This window comes from Pipistrellus kuhlii, unplaced genomic scaffold (assembly GCF_014108245.1).
Source record: "Pipistrellus kuhlii isolate mPipKuh1 unplaced genomic scaffold, mPipKuh1.p scaffold_m20_p_1, whole genome shotgun sequence".
Taxonomy (NCBI): Eukaryota; Metazoa; Chordata; class Mammalia; order Chiroptera; family Vespertilionidae; genus Pipistrellus; species Pipistrellus kuhlii.
In genome coordinates this window covers 56123165-56148821 of record NW_023425404.1, presented here as the reverse complement: position 1 = coordinate 56148821, position 25657 = coordinate 56123165, and the positions used below count along the sequence as shown (strand labels likewise).

Sequence of the window (25657 nt, the reverse complement as noted above, 5' to 3'; positions counted from 1 at the left end):
TGGCTCTCATAATTGGGAGTCAAATGTGGTTCTCTCCTTGCTCTTATGTAATTGCGTTAAAGAGCAGCGTTAGCAGGAGAAAGGCAGTGAATACTGAGTGGAGCACAATAGAAGGAGATAGAAAATAGATACAAGGAGCTGAGTCTCCAGAGGCGGTATTTTCTATTTGCTGGGTTAGAGACTCACAGCTGATAATGCAAGTTGTAATTAATATAAAAGCAGGAGACAAGCCGGGGGAGCTTGTAGGAGCGGGGCCACAGGAGATCACTCCGCTGCTCGCCTCTGCTTCTCATTTACGCGCAGCTTCCCCCGGAAAACACAACCCTGCCAGTGTTTTCTCCCTTGAAAGTTAAAAAAAAAAAATTGACTTAGCACCATCATTGAATTTTGCTAAATCTAGAAAAGAGCGGAGCGAGGACAAGCGTCTCCAGGCACAGGAAGCAGATTGCACGTGCCCCTCTTTTGTCGAGGCTGCAGATACGGTGGAGGCTGTAACATTTTACACCATCGTGGCATTTCTGGGGGGACCTGCCTAGGGGTCTCTTTAATAAGCCCTGGCGCATGGGTGATGTTTTCCTGTTTAGATAACGGCACACAGCTCGTGGTTCTTCCACTCACAGAGATGATGTGGTAAATGTATGAGGATTTCTAAGTAAATTCAAAAACCGAGTGGGCCCGTAAAACGTGATGAGGCTTCAAGAAAGACAAAAAGCATACTCCACACAGGTTTTATCTAAAATAATTGGAAGCATCTCAGGCCCCCAATGAAAAGGTGACTCAATGGATGGGGTTAGGGGTTAGGAGAGAGCCTTCGCTTAGAAGGAAGACTCTGGTGCAACCTCTAACTTATCATGTGAACTTGAGCAAGTGTCGTTCTTCATGTTCCTGGGACATGTTTCCTTTCTCTCTCTAAAAGGAAGAAGTTGGGTGAGATCACGTAGATCACCTTCACTTCTTATTTCTGTTATTAAAAATAATTTAAAATAGCATTTGATTTCCTAGAACCCACACAATAAAAACATATAATACAGAGTCAAAAGTTATATATGAACTTGGAAAATAGAGTAAAGCAATTCAGAATAGGTGTTCATAGGTGGAAAGTAATATGTATATATATGTATATGTATATGTATATGTATTATGCAAATGGAGAGCGCAAAACTAATTTGACTATATATGTTTAAACAACAAAGGCAAGATATGCTTGTGTCAGTACACATAATTGATATGATTAACATATTCCCTATGACTTTATGATGTTCTCACTATTAATTGACATTGTGCAAAAATTAGGTTTTATAAAATAGGATGAAGACGCCTATCAATAGGTATGCAAGGCTACAAAACTTAAAATGTCAATAGTATGGCTTGAAAAATGTTGGAATTTCCCTTTGCTATTCTAAAGTTGAGATAAGAACTCAGGGGAAATGTGTGTGCTTTCAGAACATAGACTCGGTCTGTAAAAATGCACAGAGAGCCAGGTCTTTCCCTCATCCTCCCGCACCCACCCCTCAGTTAAGCTTTGGGAATTCATATAAGCACAGCTCTCAGAGAAGTAGCAAGTACTCATTGCAAATGATTCCTCCACTGAATGGAGTATCTTTTAGAGAAGATGGAAGTTTCTTGTATTGTTGGTGTATTATATTATTTCTCCTATAGTTTTGAATTGTGTTGAAATATTCCATAGAGCACCAGTCGGAAAACCAAAAGAAAATGAATTTTGAAAAATACCACAATTTTTATCTGAGAGTGAATGCCTGTGGTTGTCAAGTGCATATTTGTTTAATTTCATCTCATCACAGTGACACTGAAAACAGACTCCAACTGCACAACCTAAGTGATTTAAATAATATAATTATTCAACATGAGAAATCGACAGAAAAGCTATCAACCACCAGAAACTACGCAACAGCAATAACAGAAACCTATGCCTTCAGCCATGTCTCCTGGAGTTGGTGGACAGGGCTGAGAGAGAGAACTTTCCGGGAGCAGATCCTAGAGGCTTAGAGAACACCCTGTAGTCCCCCACTAGGAAGAAGAAACTAGCTGATAAAATAAATCATTAATATTACTAATATTCATTTCAAATCCCATGATTTCCCTCTTGATAGTCTGTAGATCAATCACTTAAGCCTATCCCTCTGCTCGCTGCCCACTCCCCTCTAATTTCTCAGGTAATAAAATAATTTCCCTGTATTCTGTCAGGAACAAGGTTCTGGGAATTCTCCCCTCTGACTTAACCCATTCATTAGAACTGCAGTGACATGAGTAAACCTGACATGTTTAGAGATGTAAAAGAAAACAACAGCATCTCTCCACCTAAATTACAGCCATCGACATAAAAATTAAAATATTTCTCTTTTATTAGTCGTATTATCAGAGCCAGTCAATTTTAAGGCATTCGTCATGAACTGTTGATAAATACAGTTGTATATTCTTCCCTAAACTTAACTGGTCCAAAAAACTAAAATATTGCTCCTTATGAACATGGATTAGGAATAGCCATAATATAACTGTACTTACCTTCAAACAAATATATTTCCTGGTCTAAACTCAATCTAAATATATGTAATATCTTTATATGTAAACATAAAGATACTTTTCATTTGTCTGCACTGCACTAGGTCTAAAGACTTGACCTAAAATGAGGTAAAGTAGATAATAGGGACATCACCTATTATCCAGAAATATTACAGACTGGGGAAAGTATGCGTTTTCAAGTTGAAACTTTTTTTTAAAATAATTGGTTTCTTGACATGTTTATTTTAAACATGATAAATTTGAATGTCTGGGAAACTTAACATGAACTGCAGCTGGAAAATAGAACTCTGTTCTTTTCACCATCACAGTTTTGTCTCCCCAATATTCCAAAGAACATCCTCCTTATAACGATTACTCTTATGTCCCAAATACAACATAAAATACAGTATATTATTATATTGAAGATATAAACATTCAATATCAATTTATTAAACAAAATAAAATAGTAGCTAATGTTGCAAACTGTATTTTCTATTTGATTTCAAACTTCCTTTTATCATTATGCCCATCTTGCAGGTATCAATAATAAATTAAAAAATTGAGAATCTTTACTGAATGTAACATGGAAGATAAGACATTATTTAAATGCATCGGTGTTATATCAGATTATTTATATTAAATTATGAAATGTGAAATCAGCATGACAGCAGCCTGATGTACTAAGTAATAGTATATAAAGGTCATTCTTAAAAGTCTTCCCAAAAGACTTGCTTTTAAAATTTTCATAATAATTACTTTTATTCATTTCTATTTTCAAAAATTGTAATAAGAAAACTGAAAGTTATTCTGGTATCTAAATAGTTTGTTCCTCATGCTTCTCTGTCTGCTTTCCACTGCACAGGATTACATATTCTTTTCTCTCTTTCACTCTCTCCTTGCCCGCTCCTTCCTAAAACACACACACACACACACACACACACACACACACACGTAGCTTGATACCACTTAATAAGGATAGAGGTGTATGTGTTTTGGGGGTGTCAAACAGCTGTCACAAACTGTCACCTCCATAAGAGAAACCTTGGCACACAACAAATTAAACTACACTTCTTTTTAGCTGTCATTATTCATAGCCAATAAGTTGAAATGTTCTCAGCATTTCATGTGCAAATAAAACCACGAGGAAGCACAGTAGATCAGAACAGTGGGCCAACAGATAAAGCAGAGAAAACAACACATTCGGTCTTTCTGAAGTAGCTCATCATCACCCCTGCACCAGCGTGCACCAAATGAGATCCAGCCTGGGGCAGTGTATTAAATATGCATATCAAAGCAAATGAAAAAATAAACCTGCAGATTCAAATTGGACACATTTATATGCTGAAAATGCCCCTCTAGAACTGCTTTTTGGGTGGTGGTTCTGTGGCATTTTCCCTTTTTTTGTGGCTGGGGGGGGGGGGGGGGGTTGAGGGAGGTCCTGCTTGCAGAAGAGGCTGCAGCATGAGAATTTGCTTTGCAGGGGGAGGCCTGGAAATGAATGCAATCAATACACCTCTGGTACGAAAGTCTCAGAAACGGTGAAAACCCTCCAAGGTTTCCTCTCACCTCCTGCATAAAATCCAAGTCTGTGGCGGCCTCGCCATTCCCCACTCACTCAGTGCGCTGGTGGAACAAATTATTGCTTCCTTTCAAAACAAATAGCGGGGGGGCTAACGTAAGAATGTTATAGTTCAGATCTCTAGGAAATAAAAGGCTTTAAATTCTGATGCCCAATGAGGTGGCAAGCCCTCGTGGGTTCCAAATAAATCAGTTGTCATATCTACTTGATGGGGGGCCTGACAGAGGAGCAACACGTTACAGTGGGTTCTTTTACCCAAAGACGGCGATTGTTAAGTTTTTAAAGCATTGTCCTCTTATGGGGACAACTTCTTGAGTGCAATTTAAATATTGTAATCATTCCATAAACTGGTCTTCTCTATCAACCAATACTCCATAAACAGTTTAGTTCATCTTATCTCTTCCAGGTGAACACCAGCATGTTCTAGATCTATACATCCACTTGAAAAACAGTTGCCACGAGACTTGGTTCTAGAAAACCAAGTAGTCGAGACCCCTGGAAATATCAAGAGAAGAGAAGAGGTCTTTGGCTGCGGACAACTGTGAACCTCTCATTCTACAAACCAGGTAACTGGGTTCCTTCCCACCCTCCCAATAATGTCAAATGCGCATGAATTCAGAACGAGAAAGCCATGAAAAATGGAAATAAATAAATAGATAACAACAACAACAACTGTTCCCACGGTAGTGTCATGCCTCATGAACCACGGCCACCCATCTCAGGGCTACGTATCAGCAAATAGACGTACGTCGCTGCTGCTGCACCCACTTAATTTCAGTTTATAAATTCAATATACAAAAGAGCTCCAGGAGTTTCCCCCCCATCGTGATGGGAAAAGCCAAGAGTGTGGATAGCCATAGGAGCTTTCAACTACATAGCATTTATGCCGTCTCAGAACTAGATAGCTGAGACCGAGGTTTTCTTTCCTTTCTTTTCCTTTTCCAACTTTGGTCCTTAGGCAGTCTTTCCATACAACACAGAGGTCGGAAATTAAAATCTGTAACTATCGTGGTGGTGGGATAGAAGGATGGGACACCTCACAGAATGTTCATTCTTAAAGCATCTCAATTCATTCCTCTTAGTGCCCCATGATGGAGGTGGTGGTATGGGTGGTGTCTTTAAGCCTCAGTCCCTGTTTAACTCCACAGAGCGTTAAATTAATGTTTCAGCCACCAAGTTATTAGTCTAGAGCCTATATCCTTTAGGTTGTGATTCAATTGAATGCAATCTATAGACACCCAGGCTTGAGTTTCTATAAATAAGCTGCTGTTCACACCCACTCTTTAACCTCCTCACTCTTGCCTTTCCTAGCAGCTGCAATCCTTTTTCTCTTTGCTTCTTTTTCAAATTTTCAGTCTCACTACATATGCTTTTTTTTATATAAATAAAAGCATCAGACTTACTAGATCAGTTCCAAAATAGGATTAAAAACAGAGAGAATAGAAGGAAATCTCCCTTCCGGGCCTGACATCCATAGTAGCTCCTTACTACACTCTCCGTCCTCATTCACCAACTGTTAAAGTGTTAAAATTCAACCACTAACCTAGGGTTACTCAATCACAATTCCCTTCAGCTTTTCCGCAATACATTGTTAATAACTGTTTCATCAAGGTTACTGTCTTTTATTATAAAGATGCTTCAGGCATTTGGCAATAAGTCCATATTCTGACAATAAGTTTCAATAGAGCAAAAGCTCTGAGAATTGTCAAGTGTTCACTCCTTTTATTTCTAATGCAATGCAAGAGTTCCAATAATTCTCAGAATTGTCATCTTGGGAGAGACTTCGAAATCAGCCCCCTCCCCATCTCTCCATTTTTCTTCTGCCCTCTCTCCCTGATCCTGACCAGCTAGCTGTCTTCTCTCCCCCCGCCCCCCCCCCCTGCTGTACTGATTGCACAGAGTTCAGAAAGCAGAAAAGACAGCAGTCACCAAATCAAACAGACAATTTGCTAACACTCAAGTCACCAAATCCAGGAAACTTTACACATTAAAAGCAGAAATCACTCTATCAACTCCCTGACTTGCTTTTTTTTTAAATTTTTTATTCTTAACATAAATATGGAGAGGAGAGGATAACCCTAAAAAGTACTAAGGAAGGGAGAAGATCCTCCCTCCCCCAAAGAGACCAAATCACTTAAAAAGAAAGCCAAATCAGTGGAGCTAGATGTTACAAGTTTAAAAAAAAGAAAAGAAATGCTTTGCCCAGTGGCCTTAAAAGAATGCAAAAGGCTCACAGACTTACATGGTCAGCGAGATTTGTAGAGGAGCCAGAAAGTTCTTCGTGATCTGACTTGGAGCTGCCGTCTCTTTCATCAATGACCAGGTCGATGGGCATTTTCCCCTTCAAACAGCTAATGTACCGGTGGCAGAAGTTATCGCACAGTTCGTGGACCTAGGAGGAGGGTCATGGTGGAGGGTTCAGCTCGGGCTGTTGTTGTTATTGTTTTGTTTCATTTTTTTTTTAAAGGGGGAAACTATCACATTGCAGGGTTACATTTGGAAAAGGGCAACCGTGTGATGTCTTCCAAACTAAGTCTAATTAATGGATATAATAGTTGAAGCCGAGGAAACAATAGAGTAATTGTTGCAGCAGATATTATTCTCCAGACACTTCCCTGAGCAACAAGTTACAATGGGGGGAGAAGAAAGAGGACTGGAAAGAACTGGGCTCAGACTGGGCCGTCCAGAGGGGGAGGGATGACCGATTTGATGATAACATCAAAATGTAAGGACGCTGGACCTTGGAACAGCATTAGCATTTGCGATTCAATAAGCTAGGAGGGCTTTTTCCCAGGGAAAGTGATTGAGCTGCAGAGCAATGCAAAGACATCCCAGAGAGGATTCCCTCTGCCTGCCCCTAATGCACGCTCAGGGCCCGGGGTGAGCTGAGCTAATAGAGACACAAGCAGGCTGAATGTCCAGCAACACACAAATGGTTTGCTGCATTTTAAAAATAATACTGAATGCCTGGGGAAATAAAGAGGTGGGGGGAGGCTACTTTCAAAGGCAAGGCTGCTCTATTTCGCCCATCCTCTGAGCCCCTGGGTTGAGAAGCAGTCAGAAGGAAGAAGGACTTGGTAACATGTTGCTCAAAATCTCCAGGTGCTCAAGCCTTCCCTGAGATGGGCAGGTTTGTTCAAAAACACCCCAACTCAGCAAGAAGAGGGAAGTGTACATCAGAGCGGGGGAGTGTCATTTCCTGCTTACCTTTTCTAACTCCAAAAGATGAAACCTTAGTACTTGTATTGCCTGTATCATCTGCAAGAAAAGTTTACAGTGTGGAGTTAAGACTCTGTGACTTGGGGGTTGGGGTGGGGGTGGAGGTGAGGGAACTGGGCTGGGGGAGAGGAAGCAGGCAAATGGCCAGGCAAAAACCCACCCTGAAGAAACCCTCAGAAACATCAAGTGACTCCTGATCCGCTCTGCCTCCCTGGCCAAGGGGTAGGCTCTTCCTGAACCTGAGCCGAAGCATTTGGTGTCTTTGCCCCTGCTGTTCAGCAAAGCTATTTGTAAAAGGACAGCTTTCCTGGGGCCAGGCCTTCTTTCTCGGCCTGCGCCCTCTCTCTCCGTCCCCTCCCTCGACCTCGACCGGGACAAATTTAAAAAAAGAGAGAAACAAAAAAGAAAGTCGCTCCTCTGTAGAGAGAAAGCTTTTTAAGTAGCACACCCGGCGAAATCCGTCCTTGCTAAAGAAGGAAATACTCCAGATGAATGGTGAGGCAGGCCTTTGAAGGCGGATTTAAGCACTTTTAATATTGAAATCGCGCAAATTAGCAAAAGAATCTCACCTAAAAGTGGCCTGCGCCCGCCGGCCTGCCCCCCACTCCCCCGCCGCCCCAGCCCGCCCTCCGACGCGCCTCGCTTCCACCGGGGTGGCTGCCCCGGCCCCGCGCACACACGGAGGAAACCGCTCCGTCCCGCCGCCTCCCGCCCGCCGGGCCGAGCCCCAGCCCCGGGCCGTGTCCGCCGCTCGCGGGCCGGGCGCTGCGCCCCGCCGGCCGCCGCCCCGGCCTGGGCGCCCCCGACGCCCGGCCCGCCCCCCGCTGCCCGCGCCGGGCCGGGGCCCTCCGCTAGTCCCTGCCTCCCGCCCCACCGCAGCTCGCAGCTGGGCTCTGAGAAAGGGGGTGCTTCTGGGCAAGGGAGGGGGGTCCCGACCGGAGAAAGGCAGGACGCCGTGCACGTGCACGAAGCCTTACCAAATTGTCCAGCTCTGGATTCGAGGAAAAGAGTGGCTTTTCGGCGCGAACCTAGAAAGAAGCAGGGGGAAGTCAGCATGAATGACCGCTCCGTTTAAAAGAAAGGGGGGAAAGCCCACCCTGGTCACAGATTGATCTGTGAGTGGGGAGGGTGGGGGGACAGGGGCAGAGCAGAGGGGAGAGAGGGGCTTTGCTATAAAAAATAAAATAAAAAATAAATTAAAAAAAAAACCCGAAGCGAGCTGGTGCCTGACCCTGATGGGGTCAGCTTCAGCGGAGCAGGACTCGAGGCCTTCTGGCTCCGGCCCCATGAAGGGGACCCTGGGACGGGTGAGCTGTGGCCGGGAACTCCGGGAGCCCCGAGGCCCCCTTTCTCCTCCTGGGGTCCCAGGGGGCTTCCCGCCGCCCGCACCCGGCGCCCGACGCGGACCGCCCGCAGAGGCGCCCGGCTTCCTCCCCTCCCGGGCACTCCCGGGTCCCTAACCAGCCCCCTGTCCCCAATTCTTGTCCGAGTAGCTACAGGCGAGGGGGAAAAGGCCAAGCCACAGATTAGGAGCAGGTCAGTTGTAATTCGAGGGGTCGAGCCCCTGTATGCCTGGCTTGGGGGGGAAAACAAACACCCATATTTATCTCCGCTTCCAATTTGCCTCCGGGCTCAGGGATGGGGAGGAGCGCGGACCCGGCCGGAGGAACAGATCGGGTGTCCGGGCCTTTTCCTCCCCTTTCATGTGAAGCTCGGAGGGGAGGGAGGGGAGAGGGGAAGGGGGGGCGATGGGGCCGCCGAAGGGTGAGCGGGTCAAGGAGGTGAGACCTGCTTGGCGAAGACGGCGATGTCCTCGTTGAAGGAGTCGGAGGAGCAGACGTCTCCGCCGGCCACGCCGGGCTCCCGGGGCGTGCAGGTCGCCAGCTCGCACTTCTCAAAGACCAGAGCTAACAGAGGAAACAACGGGTGCCTAACGGGCAGCGCCACGCCGAGACACACACACGGAGACGGGGGTGCAGAGGGGAAGGAGCGAGAACTGTAATCAACAAAGTTTGGAGGGTTCCGAGTCCTTCTTTTAACAACCACAGGCACGCACCACACTGCACAACCCTTCTCGTCCCCAGCCAGCCAGCCAGCCAGCCAGCCGAGCCGGGGCCAGAAACAGAAAGGAAAACCGGGCCTGGCTCTTTCCCCCACTACCCCGCAGCAGCTCGGGTCCCCTCCGATCTGCTGGCCCCGGCCCCGCCAAGTCAAAAAGAGCCTCAGTGGGAACGCAATGAAACGTCCAAGAAGCTCAGGCAGCCTGGAGCCTGGAGGGGATCCAGACCCACTCGCTCCCCACGCTCCAGAGGCCACCGCGCTCGCTCCGGAGACCCGGCCCTGACCTTCCAAGAAAAGAACACTCTGCGAAATAAAAATAAAATAAAAATAAAAACCGCCTGCACCCCGCACTGGAGCAGGCACGGCAGAGCATGCATGCACACTGGAGGTGATCTTTCCTCTTGGAGCCCCTCCACCCCCTGGCCTTTTAAACTTGTTTGCTCTACTTCTAGAGAAGCCCAGTGCGAGGGGCAGAATAATAATCATCTTAAATGCGGCTGCAGAGCCCCCATCCAGAGACACATTGCTCTGGCAGGGCAGGCAACCAGAGACAGGAGCAGAGCGCTAAAACTTGGTGGTGTGCGTGCGCCTCTGCCCTTTGTGTTCCTGCTCAGGGCGGCGGGGCTGCACTCCGGGATGCTGTCGGCGGCCTCTGGCTCCAGGCTCCATGGCTGCCGGCCGGCCGGCTGTCCCTCCCCTCCCCTCGGCCTCCCGAAGCCTTCCCCACCTACCCTCCGTGGGGAAAGCCCGAGGGGTAAGGTACGCCTTTGGGCCATGCAGCCCCATCCATCCCGGAGTGCCCTCAGAATATAAAATAATTTCCAGCCGGCTCCCCCCACCCCCCACCCCCACCCCACCCCCAGCGGCTTTGTGCAAGCAGCAGTCCCTTCCACCCGCTGCACTTCAAGGTCTGCCCCCTTTATTTACAGAGAATTAAGAAGTGGGTGATTAGGGCTTCCTGGCCCACAGAAGCAGCCCTGATCCCAGCTCAAGCTGCATTTACTGACTCCCAGGCTCTCGGTTGGAAAACACAAGAGGGAGGGGGAAAAAAGTTGTGCTCGTCCTTGGCAGGAAACTTTCTCCTCCGTCAAGGCCTGTTAGGGGGCCTGGAAGGACCAGCTCTGCGTCCTTTGGCCAGGAATCCCGTCCTTGGGGAGCAGGCCCTGGCAAGCTTCTCCAGACTCAGTCATTCCGGGGGCTGTGGGGTCCGAGAGTGACAGGGCCCTGGGGGTGGAGGAAACTATCCCTTCTGGGGACTCAGACTCAGGGGGGAAGAACAGGCCCCCTGCACTGTCCTTCCTTCAGGCAAGCGCCCGGGCCCCCCTTCTCTAAGCAGAAGTAACTCCCCACTTAGTTCGTCACCTTCTCACACCCCACCCCGACCCCCACAAACACACACACTCACACACAGCATGTCAGGTCGTGGTCGCGGGCGGTGGGGGGGAGGGCTTTACCCATAGATTGCGTCCTTGTCCCGCTTCAGGGCATCGTTGACAGCGGACCCCATGCTGGCCGGCATGACATTGGGGTGCGGGGCGTGCGCGCCGTAGTGCTGCGTGGCGTGGAGCGGCGGCCCGTGGTTCAGGTGGTGGACCGGGGGGATCGGCCGCGGCGCGTGGGGGTCTCCGTACATGGACGCGGGCACCCCTACGCCGTCCATCCCGCCGTAGTGGGGCAGCTCATCGTACTGTCAGGGTCCGGCGGCGAAGGGGGCGGGGGCGCAGGGGGTGAGAGAGGGCGAGGAAGCCGAGGGGGGACAGGAAAGGGAGCGAGGAGAAGGCGGCGAGGGGAGAAGCGGGGAAGGCACGGGGATGGGAGAGGGAGAGCGGTGAAGGGAATAAGGGAGTGGAGGGGGAGTCAGCGGGGGGAGGGGGGGAGAGAAAGAGAGAGAGGGAGAGGGAGGGAGAAGAAAATAAAAATAAAAACAAAAGTCAGAACAACGGAGAAAAGTACCGAGCACGAGTTAAACATGCACACAAAAAACACACACACACATAAACCCAGCCGAAAACAACGGAGCTGAAAGTTGGGGGATTTTTTTTTTTTTTGTATAATTTTTCAAACGAAGAAGCCTGAATTAGGAGCAGCCGGTAGAGCAGGCAGAGGGGGCGGCGAGGCCGGGCCGGAGGGGGTGCCCGCGGGGTCCCGCTCGCTCGGGGCCGGGGCCGGAGGCGGCAGCACCGAGCGAGCCAGCCCAGCCCGGGGAGCAGCGGAGTTCGTGTGAGGAGGAAGCCCCCGATCCCACCCCTCGCCCCCCTCCGCCTCCTCCCGAGGAAGATCCAATAAATCAAAAGGCGAAATGAAACAAAATAAAGAGAAGGAAAAAATGCTCCTCATCGGGACGAGGACGCCGCCGAGGACCGGGGAGCCGGGGGCCGCCAGCGCCACCCCCGGGGGTAGGGAGCGGAGGGTAGGGGTAGGGGGAAGAACGTGAAAGTTACCAGAAACATTATTTAGCAGCTGATTCCCCGCGTCCTTGTCAATTTCAGAGACAAAACAAGCGGCCCCGGCCAGGCTGGGCGGCCGCGCGGCCCGGCGGCGGCTCCTGGCGCAGCGGCCGGAGCCCGCCCGGAGCCGCGGGAGCAGCGGCGGCAGCGGCGGCGGCGGCGGCGGCGGCGGCGGCGGGAGAACCGGGGGAACCGCGCTGCTAGGGCACAAGCCGGAGCGAGGCGAAGCGTGTAACAATTGCACACGCAAACACACACACACACACACACACACACGCACACACACCGCTCACACGCACTCGCCGCCCGCCCGCCCGCACAGCGCTGCAACTCGCGCGCCCAGACACGCACACACGCACGCACACACACTCGCACACACGCAGAGGTACGGGGAGCAAAGAAGCCGGGGAATAATTTCGCTGCTATTTTTTAAAAATACTGGCCGCCGCCATCACCAAGCAGCGAGCAGCGGCAGCAGCAGCAGCGGGGAAGGGAGAGAAGCCTTGGGACAGACAGGCCCCTCTTAGGAGAGGATTTATATCTAGGTAAGTGCTGGAGATTTAAACCTACCCTTTGCGCCATCAGTCTGCGCTCCAATAAACTCCTGGATGTGTCGTATGTTTAATATCCCAGTCCGGATAAGAAAGTGATTCTAGCTGAAGATTCCTCTTTTTTTTTCTTTTTTTTTTTTCCTGTCCAAATCAAGGAGACTTCTCCCAATTCTCCAATATGTTGTTTTGGTTTTTTTTTTTTTTTTTTTTAGAGAAGAAGAAAAAAAATAAAAAATAAAAAGCCCAGGCAAGACAACGAAGAGTTGTTTTTTTTTTCTTTCTGTGATATTTCTTCTTTTTCTCTTTTTTCCTCTTCTTTCTCCTCCTCCTGATCTTCCTCCTCCACCTCCTCCTCCTCCTCCCCCCTCCCCTCCTCCTCCTCTTCGGTCCTCCTTTCCCCCTCTTTCTCTTCTCTGCCCCTCAATTGGGAGAAAAAAAAAGAAAAGAAAAAGAAGAAAAAAGAAGGAAAAAAAATTGTCAAGCCCCTGAACTGAAGGCTACGAGCGGCCCGTCAGCAACCCACATGTAACCGAACTGTCGTGTTTCATGGCTTTTTGCCACTCCAGCTGTCAATCAAAGCCCGGAATGTCAAGGTAGTGAATGAATGATGGTTGATGATGATGAAGAGGAGGAATCTTTGAGACCCGGTGGTTGGTTTTTTGTTTTGTTTTGTTTTTTTCTCTTCCAGTAAAACTCCGCGAGGGGTTTCTGCTTCTTGAATTTTTCCTCCCCCCTCCCCCCCCCCTCTTTCAGCGTTGCCCCCGTGGTATCTATTCTACGATCCCCTCTCCTTAAAGTATCGGTCAAAGAAAGCGGGGGGAGGGGGGAGGCAAGAAGAAGAAGAAAAAAAACCAAAACAGAATAGTTTGCAAAAAAATTGGACTTCCTCCCCCTCTTTCCTGGTAGGTATTTTGTCTCTCCCTCCCTCTCGCGCTCGCTCTCCCTCGCTCCTTCTCCCCGGGAGATGAGTGAGTGTCAGTAGGTGTTGGCAGGTTGGCTGCTGCCTGGCTTAGAGAAGAGCCTCGGCTCGGCGGCGCGGGTCGGCGGCGGGAGGACGGAATGACGGAACCCGGAAGTCGCGGTGGCCATAGCCCTCGGTTCGGCGGAGACACATCCCGGGAGCGGGGAGCGGGGAGCGGGAGCGAGGAGGAGCGCGCCGCGCCGAGACTCTGATATGGAGCGAGTGCGATCGGACTGCCCCGACCGGGGAGGGGGGGCCGGGGAGGCGGAGGGCGCGAGGGGGAGGGGAGGCAGGAGCCCAGCAAACCGGAGCAAATCAGCAAGCCAGCTCTTCCGCGGGGACGGCGGGGGGTGGGAAGGAGGGAGGGAGGAGAGAAACGAGAGAGGGAGGGAGGGAGGGAGGGAGGGAGAGAGAGAGAGAGAGAGAGAGAGAGAGAGAGAGAGAGAGAGAGAGAGGAGTTTGTGCACGCGCGCGCGCGAGCGAGGAAAGAGGGAGAGGGAGAGAGAGAGCATGAAGAGGACAGGGAGAGCACAGAGAGGAAAACTGCAGAAAACCACAGGGAAAGTACGGTACAGCCTCAGATCTTTTAATATTTTTTTTAAAAAAAAGAAACTTACTTCTAGTTTATTTTCCCATCACTCCGGGCTCATGCCTAACGGGGTCGTGTTGGGAACGTGTGGCATGGCGCTCTGGCTTTTGTTCCTTTTAATTCCGACGCCCCTACTCTTCTGCGAGCCGATCACAGCGCCCCGAGGCTCTCTGCTCACATCCAGGGCAGCAGGCTCCGCGCACGGTACCGCCGCCGGACTGGAGGCTTTCCTCTTCTCTTCTCTTTTCTTTTCTTTTCTTTTCTTTTCTTTTCTTTTCTTTTCTTTTCTTTTCTTTTCTTTTCTTTCTTTTTCTCCTTTTCTTTTCTTTGCTTTTCCTTTCTTTTTTCTAAGTGGCACTTTCTTCCCGGTGCAGATCCAGGACCCTTGTCAGAACTCATTTTTTCTTTCCAGGTTAAGAAGAAACCAGCTAAACTCAGAGAGCTTTGCGGATCAGGGCCACCCTGGAGAATCTTTGGGGGCCGCTGCGGACTCGGGTGGGAGGAAATGGGGAGGGAGTTGTTTGGGCATTTCATGTCTGATTTCGCCACGGAGTGGTGTGTGTGTGTGTGTGTGTGTGTGTGTGTGTGTGTGCTCGCGGGCACGCGCGCGCGTCTCCGCACTAGGTCTCCCTTGAAGCTGGAGAGCCAGAAGGGAGAGAGGGACCGAGAGGATGTCCCGGGAGGAGGACGGGCCGGTGCTCCCCGCCCAGCTTTGTTGTGGTCACCCCGGGCGCAGAGGCTTCCGCGCGGCCCCGCCAGCTAATGGCCTTGTTCATTCCCCGAGGCAGTTTCGTGGGATCGGGAGGACCGGGCCGACTTGGAACGAACTTTTCTAACATGGAAAAGGAGAGGAGGGCAGGGGAGGCGAGGTAACCGTCCCGCACCGCTTGTGCAGAAAGAAAGTAGTTCTGGTCGGCGTCTTGCCCAATCGCCGGCCCAAGCCGCACCTACCCTCACCTCCGCGCCCAGGGCTTCCCGGCGGCCGCGCGTCAATCACCCCGGGCCCGGGCTGGGGGCGGGGCCACGGCCGCCCCGCGCTGCGCGCAGCCCCCGCCGCCCGCCGCCCCCTGCGCTCCGAGCCTGCCCTCTGCCCAACTCCGCGCTGTAGCCTGCGTCCTAGGCTCCCCGGCCCAGAAAATCGAACACGGACTGTTCCCCAACAGCCACCTCCCTCCAACTTTGAACCCTTTCTGGGGAGTAGAAAGTAGTACATCCACCGTGCGACTTTGACCTGACTTCCCGGGGAATGGGGGATGGGGGAGGGGGCAGTGAGAATAAAGTACTGTGTGTGTGTGTGTGTGTGTGTGTGTGTGTGTGTGTGTGTGTGTGTGTGTGTGTGTGAGAGAGAGAGAGAGAGAGAGAGAGAGAGATAGAGAGAGAGAGAGAGAGAGAGAGAGAGAGAGAGAGAGAGAGAGACGGAGGTGGACTGGCTTTTTTTTTTTTTTTTTTTTTTTTTCTCCTTTCCATCTTCTCTGCTTCACTTCGAGCTTCTTTCGGGCTTAGATGGCAGCCTGCAGACTGCAGACTCCCAAGTGGAGTCGGAGAAATTTGGACCCGTTTTAATAGGGCTGGGGAATGAGCTCTGTAGGTCAATAAAGCCCTCCAAAAATGATGAATGATTGAGCACCTGTGATGATGATAGTGATTACCAGAGCAATTAAACAGTTTGATTAAATGAGCCATCATAACAATGATGTCTGCTGGAAACCGGCCCTCACATATAAAGATAGTGCGGAAGGCCTGGCAGAGCGAGGGTAGCGCCGCCAGGGACGGGGCTGCGGACGCACAGTGCTGGCCGGGGTGGCCAGAGGAGGGAAGGCTGGCCGGGCGCGGAGCTTGGGGAAGGAGAATTTGGCCAGGTTTTCAGCCATGCTTGTGTTGCGGGTCAAGCCTGCAAGAGCCTACGGGTATGAAACCTGCAGGTTGGGGGAAGGGTTCTTACCCTCCACCTCCTCATTTTTTTCCCCCCTAGAAGAAACTCCAAGATTACATGAATCCTTATTTGTTACTGAGTTGCTCCTGGACATATAAGAAAAGGTGAGTAACAAAAGAAAAAAAGACGCAAAAGGAAAGGGAAAAAAGTTGGCTTCCAGAATTTTATTTCCAGTGATAGTTAGGCGAATCCAGGTTAGCCAGGACGGGAAGGATGAGAGCGGAAAAAACCAGCTGGTCTCACCGCACAAGGTTTTGGCTTTGCAGAGAGGGCTTCATATTGGTGGATGCAAGTTTCCGGGGCAGCGCCGCTCTCAGAGAAGTTTACACTCGGTTTTTCCATTTTCACTCTTCTAATTTTTTTAAATCTTGCCTATTTATTGTCACCCATGGGAATTCTTTTTGTTTAAATGTCTGTATAGTAAGTACCAATTACTTCTGTTTTTAAAAAGAAACCCAGAATTACTTCTGTTTTAAAAAAGAAACCCAGTTTCCTTGATACATGCTCCCTTAAAGATCAACTTTGAAGGGAACCTCTGCATCTCAGAGTTTAAAGATTCAACGTTGTTACCTTTTGCTGCTTTTATCACCGCTTTTTTTTTTCTCATGGTGATACTGTGGAGTTAGCATTCCTACCGCTTCTATTTAGAAAAACTGCACTAGTATTTTCTTTTAAACCTGTTTCTTGTGAGACACTGCATCCGAGTAAAAACAATTCTAACCAAGAGGTGATTGCTATATTTTCAAACACTTGTTAAAATAATAATGGGTTGATTGCTCCTTGATGATCTTGGATTTTACAAAAGAAAAAAGTTTAATATCTATTTCCATCTTTTGGGCAATGCAGAAATCTTTTTAACCTGCAAACATACACACACTCTTTTCTCTTCTCTTCTCTTCTCTTCTCTTCTCTTCTCTTCTCTTCTCTTCTCTTCTCTTCTCTTCTCTTCTCTCTCTCTCTCTCTCTCTCTCTCTCTCTCTCTCTCTCTCTCTCATCGATTCTGTAACTTCTTTTCCATTTTATTGAATACCTTAAAGCAAACAACGGGGACAATTTGGTTTGATGTAGGACGAAGAGTAAGATACTGTTAAAGAAAAAAAATCTTTAATTCCAAAGACTTTAATTAAGAAGTGTGAGAGTGTTAAAAGTAACACCCTACTAGAAGGAAATCTGAGGCATTTAAAAATCCTCCATTACTTAAGGTGAGAACTCCCAATTTCTTGCAATTTAAAGAAATTTCACTTACCTAGTTGCATGTCATTTATGAAACTAAGTTTAAAACAGCACCACAGTTCCATGGATTACACACAAGATCAAGTTGGAGGTGATTCAGGGTGTAGGTTCTTGGTCAATCTGATTAATTCAAAGGACTATTACTTTTAATCACCAGCCTACTGATGTTTTGTGAAACATTTATCAGAACTTCCTGGTTTCCCCCCTCCGATAGAAGCGACTGAAAAAGCAGCAGGGTTGGAATGCTTTCAAGCCTGATAGGACCTTGCTGATGCTCCATTCTCAGCCTCGGAACCCTCCCGCAGGCTGCAGTGCTCATCTGCTCTCCAACATTTGGGGCGAAGGAAAAGTAGGTAGATGGGGCAGGCCTCGAGACAGGCTGGAGATGAGGGTCGCAGGAGGTGGCACACACCTCCGTCAACAGCCAGCTCCTTTTGCCCAGGCTGGAAATGGTTTTAACAGGCGGTAAAATTTCATCTTGCGGTGTCAAATTGGGGTCATTTTGGGGTTAGAGTTCTCAGTGTCCGAGAGGAGCTGTCCAGCTGCGTGGGGACTCATTAACTGCAAAAGATCTGTTTCAGTAAAAACAATTCAAAGACAATCAGAAGGCTAAAGACCCTCTACAAATCGCATTTTACAAGTGCCCCAGAACAAATATGGACGCTGAAACCTATTTCTTCAGAATCCCAAATAAGGCTACTTAGCTCTGGAGTAGGGGGTAAGGGCGCTGCATTAAAAAAAAAAAAAAGAGGCGAAGGGGAGGGGACCCAATGGGTGGGGATAAGTGGGAGGGGGAATGGGCCTCTCAAATTTAAGAGTCTGTTTTTAATCACCTCTTTCTTATGGAAGCATCCCCAGGACTTTTGAGGATTACTTCTTTTCTATCCCCCCCCCCCCTTATTTTTTTGTCTCAACGTGAAATGCTATTACAGATAACAATCAAGATTTAAAAACAATAAATGAATCCTGCTATAGTTACTTAATTTAAGGGGCATTGGCTTTATGGGGGGAACATTTAATTCGAAATGAGTTTCATGAAGCTAGACTATTTTTAGATGAAGTTAAGGAGCCCCTTTCCTTAAGGACACCCTGTGTCTGTTTCTTTTCACTTTTTTTTTCTAGAAAGTTATAGGTCCTTAACACAGATAATCCTGAATTCCCCAGAACAGTGAAGTCTGAAGTGCTAGTTTTGATCTATGTATTAAAATTGCTGGATTTAAATATTTTTTTTATCCTCTTACAATAGTTAGAACAATTGATGCCATGCTAGAGGAGCAAATAAACCCATCCTTAATCTTAGCTGTAACTTTAGTTAATGTTTTGAATGGAAGTATTTTGGATTAATCAGATTAGGGGGGCTATATTAGGTTACTTTTTTTATTTGTGGATGTTTTGTTTGCGGATTTGGAAGAAAGATACTCATTATTTGATTCAAAAATTTTCTTCAGGTAAAAAGCAAGTGTAATTTAAGATGAGAAGCTGGATGAGTGAGATGCAGGGGTTTTAGAATAAAACCAAATCAATACTTTAAAATATTATTTGAAAGACATTTTCTTGCTTGCATTACTGACCTGAGCAAGTAAAAAAGGATCAAAATATGCTTTTCTTCTTCCTACCTCTCTTAAGACCACAGCTCTGTCATGCGGTCTTCTCTCTCCATCTGCTTCACTGCCCTTTGGGTTCTGAGTGCAACAGTGAATTTTTGTTGTGCAGGCTCTTTCCTCCCGGTTTCCCAGAGTGTTTATACATTGTTAGAAGGAGTTTGATTGCAGCCCTGCACAAACAGCCCTGCGCCCAGCATTGCTGGACAAAGGCAGCAGCGGGGCTCCTGCTCCAGACTTGCTGGCTGACAGTTGGAATTTTTGATACGTTTAATGTTTGGCGTTTCCAATAACGTGTCTGCCTCTCCCTCCCCACTCCCTGGCAGCCATCTATTTAAAAACATCTCCAGAACCCTCAGCTCATCCCTGTGAACTGTTTTTGACCTTTTCCTGCAGTGTAACCAGCAGCTCAGAAAGCTCTACCGGGAAGTATTCCACTTCCTTACCTGTTAACTTTGCTCACTCTCTTCCTGATTCGTATTAAGGGAGGGAAGGGAACCTTTGTTTTGTTGGTTGGTTGGTTGGTTGGTTGGCCCTTTTTGCCCGCTTAGACTTTTGATCATATACCCCCCATTCCCCATTCCTAATTAATAACATATACCCCCCATTCCCCATTCCTAATTAAGGGCACCCCACAATTTTCTTCCTGAATAAGACGAGTGGAATCATTGCGCTTTTTCTTTCCTTTTACTCTCTCTTATTTCTTATCTCTCCCAATTTCAGCCGCTTCGCCCTCTCGCAGAGCACCAGCATTTCAATAAATAGCCCTCTAGCGCTATCTGGCGGGGCTCCAACAGCAACATGAGCTCGCTCTGGAAGCCGGGCTCCGTCCCGCGCTTTCTTCCTTCCTTCCTCTCTATCCTTCCTCTCTTCCTCCTGCCTCTTTGCTTACCTTGATCCCAACCCCTTTCCCTCTTCCCGCTGCCCCTTCTCTAGCTTCCACCTGCACCTCCAGGGCCAAGCGCTCGGAAAGAGCCAGCAGATAACCGCGGAACCCACTGATGCTCTTTCGGGCTCCCGCCTTCCCTTCGCGTTGGCCATAGGCATCCTGCGCCTTTTATTAGCATCTGAATGCTGCTGAGCGTGCTGCTGCTGAAGTTTCAGCTTCTCCGCTGGTGTGGATTGGTGGGGCTTAAAGCAGTATTTCTGGAGTTTGGAGGGAAGAAATCAGACGCTAGGATCCCGGCGAGTGGGTCCCAGCTAAGTTTTTGGTCAAGAGGCCCCGTCTGCGTGTGAGCGGGAGGGAGGGTTTGGCTTCCCAGGCGTGGGAAGAACGCCGGCGCCCGCCTCGGGGAAAGAGAGGGCTGGGGGCGCCGGCCTGGTCCCCACGCCCCCACAGGTCTCACCCGCGGGATCCTACATCGCAAGGAACTGCTCAAGTTTTTGTCCTGGGCCTGTCCGGGATCTTATTTTTCTTTTTAAACGTGAACTAGCTGTATTCCACCCCTCCCAACCCTACCCATCACTCACATAGGATTTGGGAAGGAATGGAGTGTGTGTGTGTGTGTGTGGGGGGGGGGGGTAATGGGAGCAGGGAAGCTCACTGGAGACCCCACGGGCAAAGGGACTTCGGGACACGCGCCTGAGGATGCGGCACTCACCAGCATCCGCGCTCCTTTCTCACAGGGATTTCGTCTTTTTTTCTTATGTGTGGCTTAAAAGGAAAAACAAAAACCAAAGCCACTAGCTGGCAAACCCTCCAGGGTATATGGGGAACCATCGGGAGAGGGGGGAAAGGGGCAAAGGAGATATTCAACTCCACTGGGTGCTTTAGATACTCTAGTAAAATCTCAACCTCTCTCTCTCTCTCTCTCTCTCTCTCTCTCTCTCTCTCTCTCTCCCCCTCTCTCTCTCTCTCCCTCCTGCCTCCCTCCTTCGATCCCCCACCCACCCACACACACACACACTGAGCCAAAGACGACTGTCCAATCCTCCCTTTGAGCAAATTTCTCCCATCTAGTTCTAGAAATAGAGGAAAGAATATGGGGCATGGGGGGGGGGGGATTAAACACATGCAACTTTATATCTGCAAATTTTAAAATTTAGTTTTGACCTTGCAAAGTAAAAGTGAGGACTGTATCCCGGATACAGACCCAGTCAGTGACTACCTGAAGCCAGGGGACTTCAGCCTGCAGTGTGGGTGATACCAGACAAAGACCTCTGCCTAATTCTGAAATCCTGCCTACTACCTGGTCCCAATCTCAAAAACAGAATAGAAAGGGGGAAGAGAAGGAGGGTGACACAATCACAGGTTCCCTTCCTCAAGAATATCCCCCCACCCCCAACCTGCTGAAGGAAGAAGGCACAGGTCGGGTAAAATTAATTGAGGGCTGTTATTGGGTCATCATTAGCCAAGGTGCAAATAATTGCAGCCCATTTTTACTTAAAATTGACCAGCCCCAGAGTGATAGATCGATTCAGAGTATAAAAATGATGTATCAAAACATCAATGTCGATTATCTGAAATATTGTAGTCGAATTTTTTTATTGCTTCATCGGTTAAGTGTCTGAAAGTGCGGTGTTCAAACATATATTTATGTTGTCAATACTGTCAGAACTGTCAGTTTTACTATTCTGGATTTGTACTACATTTCGAATTTACTCATTTACATAAAATGCCCACCCTAGGATTTCCCTACCCCCACCCCATCTCTCTCCTTTCCCAGCTCTGGAAAACCCGTGTCACTTTCTTCAAAGGATTCAGCAATCTTCCTCTAAGCTAAAGTGTGCACTGCCTCTATTACTCAATTTTCCACATCGGATTACATGTCTTTTTCACCATTTATAACTTTCAAAGGGAGTCTTCCTCCTTTTTACTCAGCTCTGCCTCCCCCAGCCTTTTCTCTGCAGTAACATTGTAGCATTTGGAAAGGTTCGGGTTCAAATATCCACATATCAGCTCCAAGTAAACCACTTGGGTAGAAAACCCGGACTTCACCGTCCCTCTTTGGCAGCACTCCTGTGAACCGGCTACAATGGGCAGACCGTCCGTCTTCACACGTGTCAGGGCCCGTCATCAAGATCGAAATCTTCCAGGGAAAATGGATCTGGAAATATAGTTACTTTTCCTTTCTCTCTCTCTAAGCCATGATAGGAGAAAAACTAAAGAATACAAACTATAAATGAAAGGCTTTACCTTTAAAAGCTTTGAACTCAATGGAAAGACACAAGTTGGGAATAGAATTGACAGTTTTAATTCTACCCATTTTCACCTGCCACGTCAGATCAGAGGCAATCATTTATTGGGGGGGAGTATGCAAAACTTGAATCCACTTCTAAAAATCACTGAGAAAATTAAAAACGCATAGTGAAGCAGGTTCCATTGCTCCACACACTCTGTCTAGAACCTGGACTAATTGAAATTTATAAATTCACATTCTGCCTAATTTTATGCCCCACCCACCCCCCCAAGGTTCCCTTCAAGTCTGATTGAAAAGACCGGGCCACTTCTAGATGAGTGTTATGGAAATGTGTTTTCATTTCCATAACACTGAAGCACTTTTTATAAACCTTTTAATGTATTTAAATAAATCTTGCAGGACATTAAGAGAAGCTATGATACAAAGATAGCTTGGCTTTATGCCTTCAATCCAAGTATTAGAAAATAAAAAGAAATCTAACTGAGAAATTTGCTCACACCCTTCCTTGCCTTAAAAAAAGAAAAGAAAAGCAGCAAAAGAAGTTTCCTGTGTGTCTCTGTATGTCCTTGTGTGCACGTTTATAAACATCTCCCAGCTCTTGTTTGCCTCTTACCTCCCTCCCGCCTCACACTCGGAGGCTAAGGCATCCAGGGAGAGCCCCCAGAGAGCTGTGTTTACTTAGTTTTTAAAAATCTGTCCGCCATGTACAAGTGTTGCTTCAAGAAATTCATCAACCTTCTACAGATACTTCCAGCCTCCCGTGATGATCTGCAGAAGAGAATTGCCATCACTTTCTCACATCCCTAGGTGTGGCAGTAAGCAGAGGCAGGGGAGAGTGGCTGGGACGCTTAATTACAGCTGGAGGGGGAGGGAGGGAGGGAGGGAGGGAGGGGCGCGGGAGGGACAGAGGGGTGGGAGGGGGGCGGGTGGGGAGGGGGGGGCAGGGAGGGCCCTTATCTGCCCTACATCCGGAGAGAGAGCTCCGAATCCTCCCGGGAAATATTTGGGAATGGTAAGGTAACTTTTTTTTTCTTTCCAAAATGCCTTTGGGGAGAAGCGATACTCTTGTGTAACAATTAGCCCAGACAATAAAAATAATTGGGAAAATCAGTTGGAATTTCTGAGTTTTTAATTACGTTCCATTTTGCGCTAAGCCGTAAAATTACAAATGCCCCCTGAATTAAACACTCTCCTCGAGTAAAAGCATTTAGGAACAATTATTCCTTAATCAGGATGAATGCGAGTCAGAAAGGATGCTTTTCCACATCAAAGGGACGTCCCTTCGACGCTACCTTTTAGTCATAAGTAAGAGGATTAATTCCTATAATTAGGGGGATAAATATGTGCATAAATACATCTCAGACGCTCTCCTTTCACACACACACACACACACACACACACACACACACACACACACACACTCTAGCCATTTCACTCTGAGACGAGTGAGGGGTTTTAATTGCCCGTCCTTGCCCGACACCCCCTTTGCTGACCGACCGCTGGAGCCGAGGAGACGCGGGCGCGGAGCGCAGACCCTCAGAGGCACACACAGGCGCACACGTGTGCACGCAGAGACACACACAGGACAGGCTGGAGGGACAAAGCTGGGGTCCCGCAGACCCCCGCCAATTCCAATGGGATCCTCCCTCCCCGAGACAATAGCCAGTTCCCCGCCCTTGCTCCGGCCCCGCGCCCCGCGCCCCGCGAGCGCGCCCTCCCCGTCGGTCCGCCGGCCCAGGAGAGCCAGTGTGGGGGTGTGGGGGTGCGTGGGGGTGGGTCCCTGTCCTGAGCCCAGGCTTCAGGTGGACTCCTCCGGCTCCACATAGAAACGGAGCCTGACCTTTGAAAGCTCTGGCGTGGAGATCTCATTTACCTAATGACTTTATGTCACCTAGGGAGAAGGTCAATTTCCTCTTAACCTTTCCCCCCGCCGCTGCTGCAGTAAGCATTCTCCCCTAATCAATGGTGGCTGAAATAATCAATTCCCATTTTTATGATAGCTGACAAACTCCGACCCTGGGCGGGGTGTCCGCGCGGGGCCCGCTCGGGCCGGGACGGAGGGCTCCGCAGTCCGCCCCGCTCCTCCAGCGCCGGGGAAGCCGCGCTCCGGGCCGCGGAGCTCGGAGACCTTGGCCGACGCCCAGCCCCCGCCGCCGGCGTGACTTTGGGGTTGTCACTAATCCCAACCTGATATTCGCCAGAGCTCCCCAGGTCACCGACAGCGCTCCCCGCCGAAGCCGGCCTCCCACCCGCCCCTCCTCAGCGTGTTTTCATTTCAGAGTCTGCAGGCTGGGCTGCCCCACCCGAAGGGTGTGTGTGTGTGTGTGTGTGTGTGTGTGTGTGTGTGTGTGTGTGTGTGTTTTAGTTTCATTTACATTTTAAGAATTATTGTTGCCCTTTGCAGCATGGATCTCATAGTTCCTTCACTCAGTCTCCCCCAGGCTAACTTTGCATAAACAAAGCAACAACAGAAGCTCAGAGAGAGGGTGGATTCATGAAAGTTAACTGACAGTCTCTCTCTCTCTCTTTCTCTCTCTCTCTCTCTCTCTCTCTCTCTCTCTCTCTCTCTCTCTCTCATGAAAGTTAACTGACAGTCTCTCTCTCTCTCTCTCTCTCTCTCTCTCTCTCTCTCTCTCTCTCTCTCTCTCACACACACACACACACACACACACACACACACACACACCCAGACACACTTTCCCCCCTTCTTACCTTTCTCCTCCTCTACCTCCAACCCCAATACCCAATTATCCTAAAAGATAGGTTTCCTTATAGTCCCCCAATCTGGGGAAATTACTAAGAAAACTGTTAAGTCACAACTAATTTAGAGGTGAATTTGAAGTAAGTTCACCATTTTTTTTAATCTCTAGAGAGCCTAAATATGAGCCCCTTTCACCTTCCAATCTCTCATAAAGTAGTAGACTGTCACACACACACACACACACACACACACACACACACACACCATTTCTTTGAGGAGAGGAACTCTTAGCTACTGGCTTACCATGGGGCGCTGGAATTTCTTTCCCCTCAGTATCAAGTAATCTAAAAGCTGCTTAGCAAGGACTTAATGGTAGGAAAATCACTTTTCTTGGAAAAGGTGTCACACCCAGGGTTTTTGGAGATTTCTTATGATTAACTAGCTAGTTAAAACCGAGCCCCAAACTGGACTTTCTCTCCTGAGAGTGTTCTTTCAGGCTATGAAGATAGTCTTTGAAAAAGTATTAAAGTACCCCTTACTTAACTCATAGTGCCTCCTTACTCATGGGCAGATATTCTGCTAAAATTGGGAAGTTTGTCAAATAATCAAAACAAGAATTTAAGTATTCTACTTTAAAAGGTGGAATAAAGGATAAATAACTATTGGGGCGTAAAAATACAAATCAAAAGAGGCATTTGAGTTCAAGGCCAGGCGTATCTGGGCCAAACACTCACTGTTCCCCCGGATATTACAGAGACAGCTGACCAAGTCACCACTCCCGCCTATCTGAACAGGAAGCTCCATGCTTGCCTTGGTAGTCAAGGTGCTTGAGTCCTGACCTCTGAGAGGCAGTCAGAACAGGCGAGGTGCAGGACCTGACCTGTGATGGGGCGGGGCCAAGTTCCCAGTATTGTCACTTCTCTTCTTGCTTCATACCAGGAAGTACATTTGCAAGCCTCACTGAATTAGATTCTGGAATCAAATGGGCATCGAGGGCTGGGCCAATCCTGAGCTACAGTTTATTATAACATCCTGGGCTCGTAAAAGATTTACTTCCTATTCCCAACAACCCATTTACGGACTTTCTGGGACCACAACTTGTTTGTAAGTACTTGTAGGGCA

At 48.5% G+C, this 25657-nt stretch overlaps 2 protein-coding genes across 12 annotated transcripts in view; one reads left to right on the top strand and one right to left on the bottom strand.

Moving 5' to 3' along the window:
- Positions 1-14087, bottom strand: part of MEIS2 (Meis homeobox 2) — a 208592-nt gene extending 194505 nt beyond the window's left edge. For 2 of the 11 annotated variants that reach the window (XM_036446552.2, XM_036446607.2), the window contains exons 1-6: positions 11821-12145; positions 10834-11066; positions 9107-9248; positions 8296-8346; positions 7307-7357; positions 6342-6491 (exon numbers count right to left, since the gene is read on the bottom strand). In XM_036446552.2, coding sequence (XP_036302445.1) covers positions 6342-6491; positions 7307-7357; positions 8296-8346; positions 9107-9248; positions 10834-11066; positions 11821-11829 — 636 coding nt within the window. In that variant the 5' untranslated portion in view covers positions 11830-12145. Of the gene's footprint in view, positions 1-6341; positions 6492-7306; positions 7358-8295; positions 8347-9106; positions 9249-10110; positions 10185-10833; positions 11067-11820; positions 12146-12396; positions 13568-13955 lie in introns of those variants that run through there. The other 9 variants (XM_036446578.2, XM_045583788.1, XM_036446546.2 and 6 more) reach the window with 9 other exon arrangements.
- Positions 13437-15193, top strand: LOC118723866. The gene is given in 2 exon segments (XM_045583791.1): positions 13437-13502; positions 13504-15193. Coding segments are annotated over 2 exon segments (1125 nt in total). The 3' UTR covers positions 14563-15193.
- The last annotated feature ends 10464 nt before the right edge of the window (positions 15194-25657 follow it).